This window comes from Myotis nattereri (genome assembly GCF_964212035.1).
Source record: "Myotis nattereri genome assembly, chromosome: 2".
NCBI classification, from domain to species: Eukaryota; Metazoa; Chordata; class Mammalia; order Chiroptera; family Vespertilionidae; genus Myotis; species Myotis nattereri.
In genome coordinates, this window is record NC_138076.1 from 21379483 (window position 1) to 21398542 (window position 19060).

The following is a 19060-nucleotide window of genomic DNA, read 5'->3' on the forward strand; positions in this document are numbered from 1 at the left end:
TATCCGAATAATATCCTTTACAGCAAATGAAAATCTAAGTCCCTTCACTACATTCTATTGCCACGTGTCTTTAGTCTCTTTGAATTTGAAACAGTTCCTAAAACTGTCTCTATTTCATGACATAGATGGGTTTTAAGAAGGTAAATCACTTATTTGGCAGAATACCCCTCAATTGGGGCTTGTCTGATATTTCCTTACAATTAATTCAGGTTTTGTGTTATTGGCGGGAATGTTACAGAAGTGAGGCCTAGTTCTTTTCACATCTCAGGAGGTATGTTCTGCTGACTCATCCCATCCCTGGCAGTGTGAACTTGGATAACTGGGGTTAGGTGGTGCCTGCCAAGATTCCCCACTATAAAATCATATTTTACCCTTTGTAATTAGTTTCAAAGATACTTTGAAACCATGTAAATAGTTCCTTATTAGTTTTCATACGTTCACCAAGTAGATTAGCACCCATTCATAATTCTCAACTGTGTCAAAAGTTAATATTATTGGCCGCCAAATAATGATTTTCTACATGTATTAGCTGGTTTTCTATTGTGTGGAAGACTTTTCCCTTCTCATTCACTCATTCAGAGGCATGTAATGTTATTCAGTGGATTATTATCCTTTGGTACCATGGTTTACTTTGCTCACAATTTTCCAGATTTCATTACTAGGAACCACCTCATGCTCCTATGTCCTTTTCAACAAATATGTTTTAGTGCTTACAAACAGCATTGGGGACACAGCAATGAACAAAGCAGAACAGAAAAAAGTAATTATTCTGGCCTTATAGAGCTTACATTCTAGTTTGTGGAAGGCAAAAAAAAAAAGTAAGTAAACAAATGATAAGTGCTTTAAAGGTCAATACATGTTGTGGAGAATAAGAGCGGCCAGCTTTTGGTATAGGGAGTGCTTTCACTGAGTTGCTTAGGCACAGTCAGAGAATACCTCATTAGCACGTGCCATTTGAGCCAAGACCTCAAGGGCCTGGGAGAGCCAACCATGTGGATCTGGAGGAAAACTCTTCCAGGCCCCACTGAGCACTCCGGAGCAGCTGGACCAGCTGGAATTCCTTGAGGCGGGAACAAATTGACAATTTAGTGGGATTCCTCTGCTTGCTGAGGTGAGCTCAGACTGGGAGGTAAGGATGAAAAAGCATTCATGAGGTGCCTTAAATTCCCGTAGTGCACATCTCTAAGGCACTGAAAATTTTGTCCAAGCATATATTGATATAATGACAATTTTGTTGAATAGATTTGCCACCTCAGAGAAACACAGTTCTGATAGAAGTAGGACAAGTGAAAAGTCAGGAGCGGTGGGAGCTTGGGGTTGGGGAAGTAGAAATATCCCCCAATGAACATATACTAGGTGCTGTTTATACTTCTTTGAACTCTCAGAGCAATCTTAGAGTAGGTGTTATTTTACACATGAGGAAAGTGAGGTACAGAAAGGCATGGGCTTTCCCTTTTGCCACAACGTCTGGTTTTAATAACAGAGAAAAAGTGAGAAGAGGGATGAGGTATCAGGGATGATGCCACGAAGAGCACAGTGAGGACTTAAGACTGTTCTTTTGGCCCAGTGCCTATGTTCTCTGCAGCCACTTCTATTAAGGGTTTCCCCTCCTGGTAACTAAACAAGGTTAGCAGCATGGGTCTACCTGATTTACCAGATTACCAGGCTGCTCCTGTGCACCCTCTCCCACCCTGTGTTTTCTGCATCAAAGCTGCAGAGCTGTCAGTTCTCCCCATAACCCTCTGCTGCACTGTGTGAGCAGAAATTTTAATTCACAGCTGTATTTCCATATAGTTGCTCAGCAAGCCACCTGGTTACATAGACCTAACTCTTAAATTATTGATCATCTCCTCCTATCCAGAAGCTTTCATAAACATGCACAGCAGATGATAGATAGATGATAGATAGATAGATAGATAGATAGATAGATAGATAGGTGATAGGAGGGAGGGAGGGAGGGAGGGAGGGAGGGAGGGAGGGAGAGAGAGAGAGAGAGAGCGAGAGAGAGAGAGAGAGAGAGAGAGAGATAACAAAAACACAATGAAAAGAATAGGTAGCAAAAGTCCACACAACCAGACTTTTCTATCTACACTATGGTATGTGATGCCCTGAAGTGGTTCATATTATGCTCTTGAAATCGCTGCTGTTATTATTTCACAGTTATTATTAGCTCACAGCCGTTTTAGAAAACTGTCACCTTTTTCTTCTAGCAGGAGCATGGCTACTTTCTTGACATGTACTATATAATGTGAGAAAACTTAAATGCCACCCATACTTTCCTTATGAATCTTCATTTATGCACAGGCCTAATTAAATCTCCCCAGCCCTCTGTCCTTAAAGGCCCTAAGTCTGTATCCATGACTACACTCAGACTATGCTTTCCCCCCATCTTGCCTTGGATGTCACAGGAGCCAGCAATTGGACCAGAAATCTCCTACTGGTAACAGAGGAGGGCAGTATATCTGGTCACAGAGAGCAGGAGCCTGCGAGTAGAAATGTAGGGATATTTTGCTGCCATTGCCTTAATCGACTTCTCTTTGACCTTCTGCTGTTCACACCTGCTTCCCTAGGTGTGTGAAGAGCTTTAATTAATATTTTGTAAATCTTCCTGATTGCCTCAAATAAAAGGTAGCAGAAAAGGGCAAATTTTTTATTAATCATGGGGGGGAAAATGGAGAGATTTAAATTCTGTTCTTTCACTAGAGAAACCTACATCCAGACACCGTTTCACAGTGGGGTGATTAGATATAAATCTTGATTTACTCCCTTTCCATGTATGGAAATGCACGATGCCTGCCTAACGCAAAGCTCCCGATCCACGCAGTGCCTGTACGGGATGTGCACCGGCTGTGACTCCTAATGCTGTTTAAGTTATTACAGAAAGGAGCCTTGCTATTCACGAGTGTGAGAGTTCATCTAATTAGCTGATTTCAGTTCATTTGGCATTAAATAATTCCCCAAATTCCCATATGTTTGAACAATATGTTCAACAAGGGGGATGATTCTCTGAAAGCAATTAAGTAGTTCTTTTAGGAGAGCTTGTCATCGGTCACTCCTAAGCATCTCTGCTATTCCTGTCTGTGATGGATGCAGGCGGCAATTACGGGGAAAGCGCTTAGCCCTCTCTAATGGCCCTGGCAGGCATCCACACGCAGGCTGCCACTCCGTGCTGGTTACAGCTCACACTGGCATTTTCCTTTTTTTTCAGACCTTCAGTATATTCATAGGATGGTTATAGAGCATTTGTTATTGCTAATACACCCATAGCTTGCCTACCCTGCTTAAAAGTAAATGCAGATATATTTTCAGGTACCTTATGCTTTGCTTGTATAGAAAGAATTGTCAGCTTTGGACAATGGTTGGCTACATGGGAGGTTGAATTTTTTGAAGTCGTCTCTGGTGCTTCTTGGGGAAGAAGATAGACTGTGTGATATGTTCAGGTCTGTTTTAGATACAGTAGATGAAAGATGTTTCTGCTCAATTATATGCCTTGGCTTTTATTGCAGCAGCAAATTAGAGATAATGAAGTAGAGTGTGACCACTACTAACCTGAGCAAGAACAACCAATGTGAACACAGCGAGTCAGAAACTAATAACGTGTTAGATGTACTCATGGAAAAACTGTTTATACAAGATCACAGAAAAGGTGGTATCTTTGAGTACTGATTTTCATCTTTACCTTGCTCAAGAGGTTGCTGTTTTGACCAGGGATGATATATTTAAATGTCCTTTCTGGGTTGGGTAAGAGAAAGCCTGAGTAAGCCCAAGCCCAGCTCTCAGGTACCTTTGTCCAGGAGAAATGCTGAGAGTCTTCAATTACTTTACTGGCTATCTACTGTGTCACTGTATCTCCTACAAGGGAAAATGTGTCAAAAAATGTAAATATTGTTCAAAAATACATAAGCGTCTGGTGGGGGGCATGAGTAGGCTTCTAGGGTCTCCTCATTGATCACTGTCCATCTAACAGTCCCTGCCTGTTTGGGGACAGAGATTAAAAACAAAAGACAGAAAATGAAAGAGAGAGGCATTCACTGAGCTGGTATTATCTCCCTTTAATTAAGCTTCACTTTCTTTTATCTGTTTCATGACTCTGCATTCCCGTAAATAATTCACAATACAGAAAAATCTAAACACCAGCTCTGGGTAAAATGATTTTAAATTTAGATCTAAAATAGGAAAGAGTTGAAAGATATATATTTGATTATGCACATTGATAATGGGCTGTTTACTATGCTATCACTACGCATTGGTAAAAATTAAATGTTCTTAAAACCAGAAGAGACATACTCAGTTTGGGTGTGTTTCAGGTGTTGCTTTATTTCATAATACTTTGCTTTAGCCTCTACTAGCATTAAAAATATTTGTAGAATATGTTAGAAGAAAGGAATCTGATGCTAAGATTAGTCATTTCTATAACGTTCTTGGCTTTGGTAATTGACAATGTTATCAACAAGAATAAGGATTCCATAGCTGGCGTGTGACACACTGGACACATCTTTGCTTTCTTCTGTTCTGCCCTTTATTTCTGCAGAAACATTTGTCATTTTGTTTGTCAGAACCCAGATTTGAAATCTAGGCTGAAGCCCAGTCTGGGTGCCTGAGCAGCTCGGATGAATGGCTGTGGTCCAGCCCAGCCCTCCACATGTGTGGTGCTGTCCAGGAGGAATGCTGGGAAAGGACTGTGCTTGGGCTGAAGAGAACCCCCGACTACCCACCCTCACCCCTTCTGTAACTAAATTCTCATTCAAATGAGCCCCCTCCTTTACATGCCTCTCTCTTTCATCCCTTCCCCATGGTAAAGCCTCCAGTCCGATGGATCCGAGGTGCTCCTGAGTCCTGAAGTCACCTGTGGTCCCCCAGACATGATTGTCACCACGCCCTTTGCATTGACCATACCACACTGTGCAGACGTCAGCTCTGAGCACTGGAATATCCATTTAAAGAAGAGGACACAGCAGGGCACGTGGGAGGTGAGGCTCTATGTTTCCTTTTTTGAAAACCAGGATTTGGGCTACACCTACAGGACAGATTTAACCTTATGCTCTCTTAATACCAAGAGTCAGCTGTGAAATCTGTGAGCATTGTCTTGTTTTTCAGAGGGTTGGTGACATGTGTTTTATAAACCCTGAAGGTATTGGCTAGTGGTTTTCCAGGATAAGGGAAAAGAGATGAGAGAATCCCAAGCTATTTTTGTTCAGTTTTAGAATACAGTTGTAATTACCCACAGAGATATATCCTTATGTACCTCTCTTTGGGACATAAAACTGTGTCACTATATCTGTTTTTGTCATCATAGGGATTATATGGGATTATATAAATAGGGATTATATAAAATCACTGTATCTGTTTTATCATCAGAGGGATTATAATAAACCTATGTTTAAGTAATCAGGAATGCAATAGGTGCTAAATATATTTTGGTGAATTAATGAATGCATTAGAACAGACAGCAAGGGAGACCGTCACAGCAAAGAAAGATTGCAGTGGAATTACTGTTCTAAGTGAAACCTCTGATTTATCTGTCTGATAGGGATTCCTTTTATGTCCCTCTGAAGTCAGTTTGCATGAAAGCAGGTGAATTATCTTGTTGGAACACAATGACCTGTTCCAGCTAGCCCTGGGACCGGACCTCCCAGGAGGTACTTCCAGCAAGAGAAGTAAAAGGAAAATCGTGTTTCCCTATGAGAAGAAAAATGCCAGTTGCTGCAATAGATTACATTTTCTCTGCCCAGCTCTGTCTGCAAACTGGTCTATATTCTCTGTTGGAAATGCATTCTGCTATTTATTCAGTCCTCATACACGACAGGCAAATTTCCTGGGGCATGAAGTTCCATGGGTTTCCTGGGCCAGGTTTGGGTCTGTTTTTTATTAAGTTTTGCTTTGCCTGATTTCCTCCTCTTTAGTTTCTCTTCTCAGCACTTCCTCACAATCTTTTACATCCAGATGGTATTAGATTTATGCTCTACCAAACCAGCCACACACGGACCTAAGTTCTTATCAGAGAAAGTGATATATTCTTAGTACATCTTATCCAAACTACTTATTTAATGGTTCCTCGTGAATAATTTTGGTGAAATGAAAGAGGATAAAATATTTGAAATATATATATATAGTACCTTAAGGATAGCAAAAGATATTTTCAGCCCTAACTGGTTTGGCTCAGTGGATAGAGCGTCAGCCTGCGGACTGAAGGGTCCCAGGTTCAATTCCGGTCAAGGGCATATACCTTGGTTGCAGGCACATCCCCAGTGGGGAGTGTGCAGGAAGCAGCGGAATTAATGTTTCTCTCTCATCAATGTTTCTAATTCTCTATCCCTCTCCCTTTCTCTCTGTAAAAAATCAATAAAATATATTAAAAACAAAACAAAACAAAAAAAAGATATTTTCAGAAATACCCTTTTTAAAAACATAAATGTTTATTTATTGATGTTAATGTTTAAGACATTTTTTAAAATTTGGCATTAAACAAATTAACCAAAAATAGGAAAACTTTGAAACCAATGTTTGTTATAATCTATTAAGTAGAATTCCAATACTGAATATAACCTTTTCTTGAGTTTCTGAGGTAAACAGTTATTTTGACAGAAGAATAGTTAACATCAAGAAAATTAGGGCAGCCCTAGCCAGTTTTTCTCAGTGGATAGAGTGTCGGCCTGCAGACCAAAGGGTCCCAGGTTCGATTCAGGTCAAGGGCACATACCTCGGTTGCAGGCTCCTCCCCAGCCCAGCCCCTTGTCAGGGCTGGTGCACAAGGCAACCAATCAGTATGTTTCTCTCACATTGATATTTCTCTCTGTCTTCCCCTCTCCCAGTCTCTCTAAAAAAGCAAAGGAAAAATATCCTTGGGTGAGGATTAAAAAAAGAAGAAGAAGAAAATTAGGGCAATGAAAATGCCCTAATTCTGAAAATGTTTGTTTGGTTAGTTATGTCCTTGGAAAGTAATTGTTAAAATCAAATCACATCTTTTATTTCTAAACCAAGAGAATTTAACGCACCTTTTCCCAACAGGAGGTGATGTCAGTGGAGGATGAATCCACATCCTGTTACTGCCTGTTGGACCCCTTTGCATGTCATGTGCTCCTAGACAGCTTTGGGACATATGCCCTCACTGGAGAACCAATCACAGACTGTGCCGTGAAGCAACTCAAGGTGGCGGTTTTCGGCTGCATGTCCTGCAACTCCCTGGATTACAACCTGAGAGTCTACTGTGTGGACAATACCCCTTGTGCATTTCAGGTCAGCTCTGTCTCTATAATTCTTTTGGTGTCATGAAAGCATGGGGTTTCTTAAAGATCAGTATCAATAGAGAATTCTAGTACTGAAGGTCTGGAAAATGAACCCACACCACTGGCCTGATGGGGATACCTATCTTGAAGCGAGAGCTGTGTTTACTGTGTGTCCAACAAGGTGCTTAGGTCCCTGGCAGTCAGAAAAAGAGAAGGGTTAAATGAAAGCCTTGTGTGCTAAATTGTAAAACTGACTAGAAGTGAAGTCGGAATTCAGAAAATAAAGACCCAGTTCAGTAGAGGAACTGGAAAGGAGTTGTAGAGACCTCTTTGTGAACCTTCATGGATGGATGAAATCTAGGAGCAAAAGAGAAACGGTTACCCTGTCAAGAATGGAGAATGGGGTGAACTACAGGCATGAGTTATTTGTTGTGCAGAGGGCAAGGAGAAAATTGCTTGAATTAACCGAAGGTTGTAGTTAGAAAACAACAATTATTAATCATACCTATCATAGTCTATTAATTATCAGGGCTACTAGGGCAGAGATGGTCAAGGTTCCTTTCCACTTTTGACACTTTTTAATCATGTAAGATTTATCTTAAATTAGCTACTCACAGAGTGTGGATTTATTAATAGCAGAAAGGATGGTGCAGAAGTGCCTGTGTAAGCTTTGCCCACACATAAGTAGCATAGCTCTCTCGACACACCTCATCCCAGATTCCTGCCAGTCCAGTCCTGGGTCATTAAGTCCATTATGCAGAGCACTGCCTCTAACTAGCGTTTAAGACACTGAGCTGGAAAACTCACGTTTGCCAGGACAAGGGATACAATGACCTGAATCCTGAACAGAGCCAGTAAAGACGACAGTACCAACTTGCATTTCCAAACCGTCCCTGTCTCTTAGGTAGCACAGGTCAAGGGCACACTTAATAGCTGGCTACACATAAAAGGCTGTGCATAGGGGTGCCATTTTGTCGTGTAAAGCACTTCAGCATAAGTAGTTACACCTCATCCTATGACTGGCACTCTACGCATGTCATCTGCTTTCACCACCTCTAGAAAAAGGAGTTCTCCACGATAAACTACATAAGACATTCAGCGATGTATTGACAGTGTTACCATCACTTCACAATTATAAAATGCACCATAACTCAAGTTGGATGTTTAGTATAGTAACTCAGCCAGATTGAAAAGGCTGAGTAAGCTGAAGGGGTGCGGGCAGGGCCATGGAGCAGTTCCAGGCTTCTGGCTCATGTGCATAGCCCACTGCCGCCTGGTACGATTATGAGGATCTGTTCATCACGGCCGCCTTGGAAGTCAGCCTTCATAACCAATTTGGAATTTTCTTTGAATAATGGTCTCACTGCTGTTGTGTATACCAGTAAGTTAAACATTTGCCTGTAGAGTTTATTCCAATAGACTTTCCAGATAATCTATTTTTATTTCTGTTGATTGCTACCAGATTCCACAACAGCTCAACTGTTCACAGAAGAATGTGAATGAGGCCCTGAACACAGCTTTCCCAACCACTATCCACTCCTGTGGGTAATATACTCTTCTTAGTCAATGCTAGGAAGAAAGTTATTCTCCCTCTAAATTGAATCCAAGTACCTTAATTTCACTTAGAGATGTTTCTTTCTTCAAACTCTTTAATTTTGCGTTAGAGAAATGTTTTTCAGGGGAAATAACTTTGACCCCATTTTTTGTAATCTATGTACCTCCAGCGATTCTTCCCTGCTCCTGTTATGTCGAATGAAGCTGACGTTCAAGTTGGGTTTGGTTGTACATGTTACTGACAGGATGAATGTGACAGCTGTCATGAGCAGTAAAGGACATGCTCCGCCCTTGGGGTTCTGAGAGAGCATCGGCCTTGGTTGAATAACTTTTCTGACTCATGGAACAATTGAAATATAACTTTTAGCTTTTCTGAACACAACTGTTTTACTCCCTGGCCTTAGTCTCTGGGTGTTGCTTCTAAAAGGATCTTGCTTTCTGGATTCTTACCTTGCTAAGTGCATGTGTTCATGCCTTTTTACACGGGTTCATTCAAACAACCTTAATATCCCAAATAATATTTCTTATGGCTTCATATGTGGTATTTAATTAGAGGGGAGTATTATATAGTTACTAACCCATTAAAACAGTCCCCCTTTTAGAAATCCTTAGCATCAGTTCACTTGTTGAACCTCTGAAAGACTTCACACATTAATTCCCTGACTTGTGGGTGTGAGCTGAAAATATTGTATATGGTGGTGACTCATTTTCTACAATGCTGATAGAACCCTGACTTCTTCATCAAAATTAATGTGTAGTTTTTCATGAAACATTTCTACAGAAATTGCCTATCTAGGAATTTGCCTCAGTTACCACTATAATGGAAATGTTTCTTGTGATTTGGAAATAGATACAAGTGTGGGTGTACAGTTGCCATATTTATTATGGTGCATTTTTTATATCTAAAAGAAATGGCAACAAATACATGCCCAACTAGACCTGTGCTCTTAACCAAGAAAGAAGTCTGGTTAAGGGGCATGATTCATTCTTCCTGGCATTCAGATTTCATGGGGAAATTATGTCCCATAAAATCCTTTAAAAACCCACCATTTCCAGACCCCACTTACCAGTCCTCTTAGAGCTAGGTGAGGATCTCTGGCAAGATAATGGTCCCACCAAAAATATATTCCTGTAGAGGATTTTAGTAAGCAAACAGAAACATTCTCCATTTTCAGCCACACCTTCCTTCCCTATACCTCCTGCATGCAGAGCTACTATTCTTGCTGCTCATTTGCTCTGGGGGTATTTTATCTGAATCATAGTAGTTTTGAATAACAACAACAACAAAAAATGCCTCAAACACCTTGGCAAAACATAATTCAATTAGTTTCAGATCTGTTGCGATAAATACATCTAAAAACATCTCTATGAAAATTAGATCAGTTCTGGTATGGTCCTTAAAAACAAAAATGCCATCTGCCGGAAGGTGAGGAGAGGGTGAGAAGGGCCTAATGACTTGGTGTCCTTCCCACTGCTGTGTTTCTGTACTAATTAGAGCTGACATTTTATGTCTCTGTGTTTGGCATCACCTCCTTTGATGAATTCAAAGCAGAGGTTGAGGAATGGTGATCTTTTTTCAAAGCAGTAACATTTTAAGAACTAAGTTTTTGTTATTGTATTCTCTCCCCATCCCCCCCTTCTCTCTCACAGCTCAAACAAACCTTGACACGGAGAAAGGAAGGAATTAAGCACTTGCCCTATCTTAGAAAGGAAAAAGAAAAAAAGAAAAAAACCTAGTTTGGTTTTGTTTTTTTTCTCTGCTGTTCTCAGCACTCCCATTCAGTACCTCTTGGTACTCATTACTTACTTGGCATTAATGTGGATTCAGAATCTAATTTCAAAGGATTTCCTCCAGATGAAGTTCTTGTATTTATCAATAATGCAACCTTGGGAAATATTGTTCATGTAAAGCATTTAAAGGAAAACACCACAGCAACATAATTTTTCTGTGTGTGTGTGTGCTTAAGTTCAAACAGTTTTGTCTCATAAATATGTAAATCTGGTCTGCCTGTTTTCCTATCCCTGAAGCACACCTGAATTTTGTTGCTTGTCTCATTAAATCATCATAAAGAGCTCAGTGAGGCACAGAGCACAAGTTTCTTGGCCACAACTCCTAGAACCGGATGACTAGCAGCTCCCAATGTGAAATGATGAAGCAGAGACCGGAAAAACATCACCCAGAGCCTTTAGTGACATATTACATATGAAGAAACTGGTCAGACCCTATTTTCTAGTTTAATTAATGCAAATATCAATTTTACAATAGATTTAACAGAGGGTCCATGTTATGCAGGAAGCAGATAGGAAAAAACACATGAACATCGGGCCCCGCTCCTGGGTGATGCATCCCTATGGGTGACTCAGAACTAGCTCAGCAGAGTTATTTGTATCCCCGATTCCCAAACCCAACCAGGGTTCGGAACCAGCTGAGAAGCATTTAAAAACCCAGATGTCCAGGCCGGGCCCCTGAGAATAATACAATTAGCTAGGGGCGTAACTGTTAAGTACAGTTTATTCTATTTGAAGAGTGTTTTAAAGCTTATACTCAGTGTTTATTTCTTTAATTATGAAACCAGTTGTGCCTTTACAAATATATAAATGCAAGGATTAGTTTATTATTGGGCTTCTTCATTTTAATAATTAATAATTCTTTTTTTACTGTAATTGCTTACTATTGTGTGCAAGATTAGGAGACACTGTTACTTGTATACAGTCGGTTCAATACATGGTAAGTTAAAAAAACAAAAAAAAGCAAACATAAATCATGGTTGTATTTAACTTTGGAGCCTAGAGCAGAAACTTTTAAAAGGTACCGTTTTCCTCTGTGATAATTATAAGTAGGTATCCATTTTTTTTATAACTTTTTTTTTTCTTTTTCTATTTTCCACTCTGCATTTCAAGGACTACTTAGTATATATAACCCTAGAACTAATACAGACTGACTTGTATCATCTTTACATATATCTTACCAATGAAAACTTATTTATGGAACAGGGTTAATAGTAGTCTGACCACATTATTTCTTTCTTTAAAAAAATCAAGCAGGGAAATGCAGGGAAATCTAGTAGAAAAAAATACTGGACAATGAACAAGTTCCCTATTCTAGTCTTAACTTGGTCATTAACTATGTGGCTTTAAGGGGGGATGAGGATCTGCATGTTTTCACCTGTAAATAGGTACTTAGTGATTGAAAACTTGAAAGTTCCCTTCTGGTGGGAAAAATCTACATAGATTTGAAATATTAAAATAGCTGAGCTCTCCACTAAGTAATGCATGATCTCAAAGAAATCATTCCATCTGCTGACCTCGGTTTACTTCTCTGTACATTCAGACAAGATAGACTTAAAGAAAAGGGGTGCACTGTAGAAAAACTGGTCAAATATACCTCGAAGAGTCGATGCTTGTAATTCTGTGGCTTAAATGTGGGTTTAAAAAGCACATGTTTTATTTGTACTTGTTTCTAACCTTGCACTGGAATTGCAAAAAGAGGTCAGTATATTATCATGCTAATTATTTTGCTTAGCTATGCATAAACTCAAGTAAGGGGATGAGGCCTAAAACCACACAGAAATGAGATTAGAATCTTGTGTTTCCATTTTGGGTTACAAGATTAGAACTCTTTAGAAGAATATGTAACCCCCAGAAGATTCCTATGCACCTGAAACCCTGATCAATGTTAATACAAGCCCTTAGCATAGCAAGCAAGAATTCATGATCTGGTCCCTGCCCTACATGGTCATCATCTCCAGCCACACACTTTCCACCCTCACCTTCTTCTCCAGCCCAGTCTTGCCTCCAGGCATTTGTGCAAACCCTGCCCACTGTCTGGAAGGCTCTCTCCCTCCTTTTCCTATGGTTAGGCCCTATTTTACCTTAAGGTTCAGCTCAAACAGTGCTTCTTCTATCTGGCCTCTCCTCCTATCTGGGTTAGGCACCCTTTGCCTTGCCTTTACTTCTAGGCACACATGTATTGTGCTATTCACATGTATTGCACATGTACTGTGATAATATTAGCCTACTGTTCTGATGCTCTCACTAGACTGTGAGCTCCTTGGTGGCAGAGAGAGAGTTCATTTCTGGACACCCAAAGTCCAGCTTAAGCATAGCTCCAGTGGACACTCATTAATCTCAAGAGAAGGAACCAGTAGCCAGCATCTATGAAAGACCTCAAGTCAGCATCAGGAATGAATTTCCCTTTCTCCCCACCCTGCCACATTCTTCCCACGGTTTGAGGCCCCAATCAGATACCGTCTACCATGTTGTTTTACCCAAGTCTTAGATCCAGAACATAAGGAATCACTTAGCATAGCACTGTTAGGTCCAGTAATTATTAACCACCTATGGGACTTTACATTTAACATAATTAAAATGAAATATTCAATTCCTCAGTCACTAGCCACTTTTCAAGTGCTGAATGCCACGGTGCCTAGTGAATAAATACCATATTAGAAGCTTATGAATAAACTCAAGTAAGACCTAGGGGACCCAGAAAAACACCCTCCCAGAACAAGATGAAAGAGCTGGAGAAAATGACATCAGAATTGAAACACTTAGTCCTAACAAAAGATACTTACAACCTATTTATATGCACATGGGCAGCTGCTTCTTAGTCAGAAACGTTTTTTTTAATGTTATTTTACACATACACAAGAGATAAAGATCACCTTCAGAGCAGCTTTTACTCACTGATAATTGAAAGTTATATTTATAATTAAAATGTATTTATACTGTATTTATAAACCTATTTGCTTGACTTCTTACAATCTTTTTTAGAATCTGGGACGATTACAAAACATAATTTAAGGATTTCAGCTTTCTTATTTATCTTAGCTTTGCAAGAAAATTATAACTCAATTAATGGTGGTTTTTTAAAAATAGGTTTAGGGAGGTCTCTTATCTCTAGTAACAGGAAAAGCCTCAGCCCATGGTGGTTTAAAATTTTACAGAAATCATAGCTATTATTTCAGTTACTATATCACCTTTCCAATGTTTCTGAACAACACAAATTTGGAACCAATTAAATGGTTTACTCAATAGGATGTATGTGCATTGTGTTTGCATGAAATGTATTTATAACGACTTCTCAGTGAAAGATGCAGGCATACTTATCTCAGAATTTTGATTTTTTTTTCTGAGCTAAAACTGACTGATTACTTCGGCATAACTTGGCCTTTGGCATAACTTTTATGAACATTAGTACAAATAAACATGACATGTGCACTCTGTAACATCTGTTTTGAGACAGAGAATAAATGTGGATAATACCTATGTTAGTGACCAACAAGTGAACCAGAGAGGAGGGGGCTGTTTCTACCTTTATTGTGAAATATGATGGGAGGTTTCTGTACCTAACCTGACATATGGATTATAGTCATATCAGAATGAAATTCATACAATTGTGGAAATTCAACAGTGTTAAAATTTGCTTAGTGCAATGGAGGTCTTCTAAAGAAAGGCATAGAGTGTTCAAAAGCCTAACCAACATAACGATCAGCTGTTTCTTTCTGCCCAAATGCTATTAGCAGCTTTTAATCCTTAGTCTTGACCTCACAAGGGTACAGAGGGTAAAGGAGGACTGCAGCCATCATGCTGTTTGTCTGTTTCTGGGCGATATTTGGTAGTGAGCATACATATCTATGGAAGGAAAAGCAGAGACAACTGGATACTTCATTGTTGTGCCTCTTCTCTCTCCCTGTCCTATAGGAAGTGGTGTCAGATGAAAGGCATCAAGGTGGACAACTACTGGAAGAACCGAAGTTGCTGCATTTCAAAGGGAATACCTTTAGTCTTCAGATCTCTGTCCTTGATATCCCCCCATTCCTCTGGAGAATTAAACCATTCACTGCTTGCCAGGTACTGGCCAAATGGCTTTCTAACGAAATAGCTTTGCTTTAACCAGCAAGCGTCTCACAAACCCTGAAGAGGGTCCTCTTGACTTTCCTCCTCCTTTAAAAGTATGGCTATAATCTCAGAACTGTCAGAGAAATGTAACCGTTTGGGCTACATCCAGGGAATTGAACATATTGGCTAAATTTGCAGGTTTCTAACTGTGGGAGAAAGACAGCTTACAACTCAGGTAATGTGACATGTCTCCTCTCTCATGTTCAAATGGTTGCTTGACATAAGTGGAGGGTGGTAATTTAATAACTTAGAGCAAGCTTTGTTTGTCGTTTTTTTTATTAAAAATCAGTTCATTATAATATATTGCTTTAATCATGTTCAGCAACTAATGAACTGGATGTCAGTGAGAAACCTCTTCAGGGTGATTTTGACTTGTAGAGAGCTATGGCTGACCAGGTGGGAACAAGACGTTTACATCATGAAAATATTAATTGCTTGCTGCCAAATGAATTGGGCAAGATGTGAAGAAGAAATTATAAAGTGAGAGGCAAAGAAAGGGTAATGCTCCTTAGAATCCTTTCATAAGTATATAAAGATATATATATATATATATATATATATATATATATATATATATATATATGATTGTTCACATAACTCTATAATTTTTTTAAAAAATTGCAAAATGGCTTAGAGTCTCCTTGGATAACTTTTAGGGAATGGGAGTAATTGCTTAGCATAAAAAGATCTCTTAACATGTGACTGTGCCAGTGAATTCTATGGAAATTCCCAGTAAGGTTTGTCATCATGTGCAGCCAGCTGGTCTACCATAGTTTCTGAAGTCAGAGTCCCTGTGCTTCAAGTGACGGGACACTTCCTTAACTCTGGAAAGGCTTCTGGTGGACTCATATTGATCTGGAGTCACAGGAGGCTTTCAAACTTCTTCATCCTGTCCATCAACATCACCTGCACAGCCCTTTGCGGTTGTGTTTTTTTTAACCTTTTCATCCTTGTAGCATTCATTAAGTTAAAAAAAAAAATCTTGCACAAGGCATACCAGCTTGTCAGAATGGGAACAAACCAAATCACAAAGAGAAAAACCTTCACTGCATCCTAAGAGTTAAAAAAAAGTTGAACTGCCAACCCTTTCAATTTCTAAAATACAGAATTTTCAAATTAGACAGGGCCATACATTCCTACTTGCTTTTCAGACTTTTTGTTACCTTGGGAATTGCCTCTCTATGCACAGTTTTAGTGCATTTAAAGGAACAATAGCATCTCTCGCAGCCCTGAATGATTTTAGGGGGCACATTCAGCATCTTTGCGTATGGAAGGATGTTTTCTATGGATGGAGATTTTGTTTAGGATGTCCTAGACCTATGTGTCTGTTTCTCAGAAAGCAGTACAGGTCCAAATTGAACAGTAGGATATTATTAAAACAAGCACTAACATTCATGTAAATTCCTCTGTATTAATCTTTATAGGTTTAAAGATGTCACTTCACTGGATCTAATGCAAGTGACTCAGTCCAAAGTAACTATTAAGTTTAATGCTTTGAGATAAAAATCCAGGTCAAAGAAACATAACCTTTTAGCAGCATTGAAACAATAATTCCAACACCAGGGATTTCTAAGAGAACCTTGGGTAGAGAAGGCTTTGGAGAGTTAAGTGCCTGCCAACCTCAGAGGATGCAACAGGGCCAGGCAAAGCCAAAGGGCATTGGCTTACAGGAAACCCAACACGCTTTAGTGTTAGAATGGGCTGGATTGCATAGAGGTTGTGAGCATGTATAAATTTGCCTTCAGTAATTGAGCATAATTCTAGAGAGTCTTGGAAGGCTGAGAAACAATTTACTTTTCCCTGCACCAGGAGGCCTGCCACTGAGTTTTCATTTCCAATTCATTTTTCTTATCCACAAATGGCTTTCTGCTTCATTCCTCTTCTCTCTCTATCATCCCTACCACCAGTGTTCTTGCCCTTGTCACCATGGAAATTTCCCAGCTGTGTGACTACAGATTGTGCTTGTCTTAATGGCCATGCTGTGCTTGCTCCCAGGCATCGGATGGAAGCACTCTGGGGAGGGTTTGTGTTCGCCTGCTTGAACCTCATGTGCACTGACATACTGGGTATGGAGAATACAGAATGGCTTTGCATTAGGACTTGGTGGACAGGAACTAACAGAGCTCCTGAGGGATAGAAAACCTCAGGACTATTCCTGACACATTTCATGGGTCTCTTCTGCAACTGGAAATCTCCCTGTCACCATTCAACCTCATATAGAAGACCTCTGGTGTCCTTTTCTTCTTATTCCTCTCTCCCTTTGTCTAACTTCCAAGTCAGGAATCTGGGAATGAACAAATTCCAATTGGTACCCAAGGCCTACTCTCCTAAAAAACATTCCCATTTGCTTCTGGGAAGGGTGGAATGTCCCAGGAAGGTAGTAAGCCTGGGAGGTTATCTAGTACCTAGAATATTTCCTCTATCAGATACCAACCAGCCACATGAGATACGGTTTCTGGATGCTATGAGTTCAAGGTTGGGTCCAGAGCTATGGGATGAAATCCTATGTATAGATTTTTAAATCCTGTTGGTTGTGGTTCTGGAGGGTTACATTTTATGAGATTTTATGTAGCTCTATGCTACAGCCCTATTGCTTATGAAGCCAGGTATTTGTGAGAGGACATAGAAGGCTATATGAATTCTTAAGTCTGGTTGCAGTGGCATCCATCAACTTTGATTCCAAGAAAAAATGAGGCCCTCAGTGCTAGTCCTCCCCAAATCATCATCTCAGGCTTTTTAAGTCTCTGCTACAATTAGGGTTCTGCTATTGTGTCCTCCACAGATTAAAAACCCTCCCCTACGAGGTAAATAGCTCTGCTCTCAATAGGTCCCTGGGACCTGGCTGCCACTTAATCATGGTTTCATTTATTCCTTGCTGCCTGTGGAGTGGAGAAGCTGTAATGAACAGTACACAATAAAATATTAATTTATTTTTTAAATCCTACAACACACAAAGTCAGGCTGTCACCTCCCCAGGATAAAAGCAGCTGTCTTTTCAGCAGGCTATGTATCTTGGAGAACCCAGTGTCTGTCTCCTGCTAGGATATGATTTACATTCTCTCCATCTGCCAGCAACCTAATTATAATGGGAATCAAAACGAAAACATTTCCGGAATTCTTTAAACACTCATAACTTTGCTATACTTTGTCCTCCCATATTACTCTCCCCATAATTCCTCTCAGCTCAGTGAGCATCTTGGTGGTTTTTGTTTTTTGTTGTTGATTTTTTAATAAATGCAAGCAAAGATGATTGCCCTGAAAACACACTAATCACAGTGCTTCTAATTCTTTTTTTAAAAAATGTTTTGTTGAGTGCTATTGGCAGCTGCTACTCAAGTCAACAATAAAACGTATTCTTTTGATACTGTCTTGAAATCAGATTTTTTGAATGTTTTGATTGTGTGCAGTGGAATGGAAAGAAGAAAGGATTTGTGTGTGTGCTGATTTTTTTCATGTCTTTCTGCAAGGAAAGATCATTTCTGAAGTGGGCATTACTCTCCTACCTTTCTTCCAGTATTTTCAAGAGAAATATAAGAAATTTAGCAGTAATACCAGAGAAGACATTTTTCAATAAATTGTCAATGTCACGGCGGGGGGTGGGGAGGGTGGGGGCGGTAAGGCTAGGGGTGGGTAGCTTTACCAAGGATTCACATCCACTACAAAAAAATGTACGTTTGTTTAAGAGCTGGACCTTGAATTCAGCTCTATCTGGCCCTGCAATCCAAGAGCTTATATTATACTGTAATGACTAAAAAGTTTTAGAAACAAAAACTTCCTTAGCTAGCTTAGTCAAAACCACCTTAGTTAAGAAAAACTGCCTCTTAACCATAGAGCCCTATGTTATAGTTCTTTTCATTGAAGGGGATGGTGCAAAGTAACTCTATAAACATTTAGTGGTTTGAAAAAGAGAGCTATTAAGAATAGGGCAACGGATGAGGGAAGCCCTTGAGGGCCAGGCAGGGGGCTGGGTTTAGCATGGTAGGCATCAAGGGGCCATTCTGGCCCCGCTCCCAACCCCCGTCCCAGCAGAGGAATTTTGTAATGGGAGGTGATCTGGTCACATCAGGGCCCCACTCATGATTAGAGGTAGAAGAAAGACCACAATCCTATTTCCTGAGGAATACCACTCAACTGCTTTCTGTTGTCCTTATCAGTGAAGCACTCATCCCCTCACTAGCTCTGTATAGTGGAGACTAAAGGCAGGAAGATGGTGAAGTAGGTTACTACAGTTAGCTATCAGGTGAGAAATGGGGATCATTAATGGAAATAGGAAAATTGTAGAATGCCAGTGAGAGTGATATGGTGATAATCAGTTTTCAAAAGGTAGAGTTGGCAAAAAGGCTAAATACAAAGATTTGTAATGATTAGCCATATAATGC

At 39.9% G+C, this 19060-nt stretch overlaps 1 protein-coding gene across 1 annotated transcript in view; it reads left to right on the forward strand.

The window, feature by feature from the left end:
• The window catches only part of UNC5D (unc-5 netrin receptor D), a gene marked incomplete at its 5' end in the record, with an annotated part of 512639 nt that overhangs the window by 470958 nt on the left and 22621 nt on the right, over nucleotides 1-19060 (forward strand). Inside the window, 3 exons of the mRNA XM_081083068.1 lie at nucleotides 4802-4970; nucleotides 7009-7236; nucleotides 14484-14633. Coding sequence (XP_080939194.1) covers nucleotides 4802-4970; nucleotides 7009-7236; nucleotides 14484-14633 — 547 coding nt within the window. The remainder of the gene's footprint in view (nucleotides 1-4801; nucleotides 4971-7008; nucleotides 7237-14483; nucleotides 14634-19060) is intronic.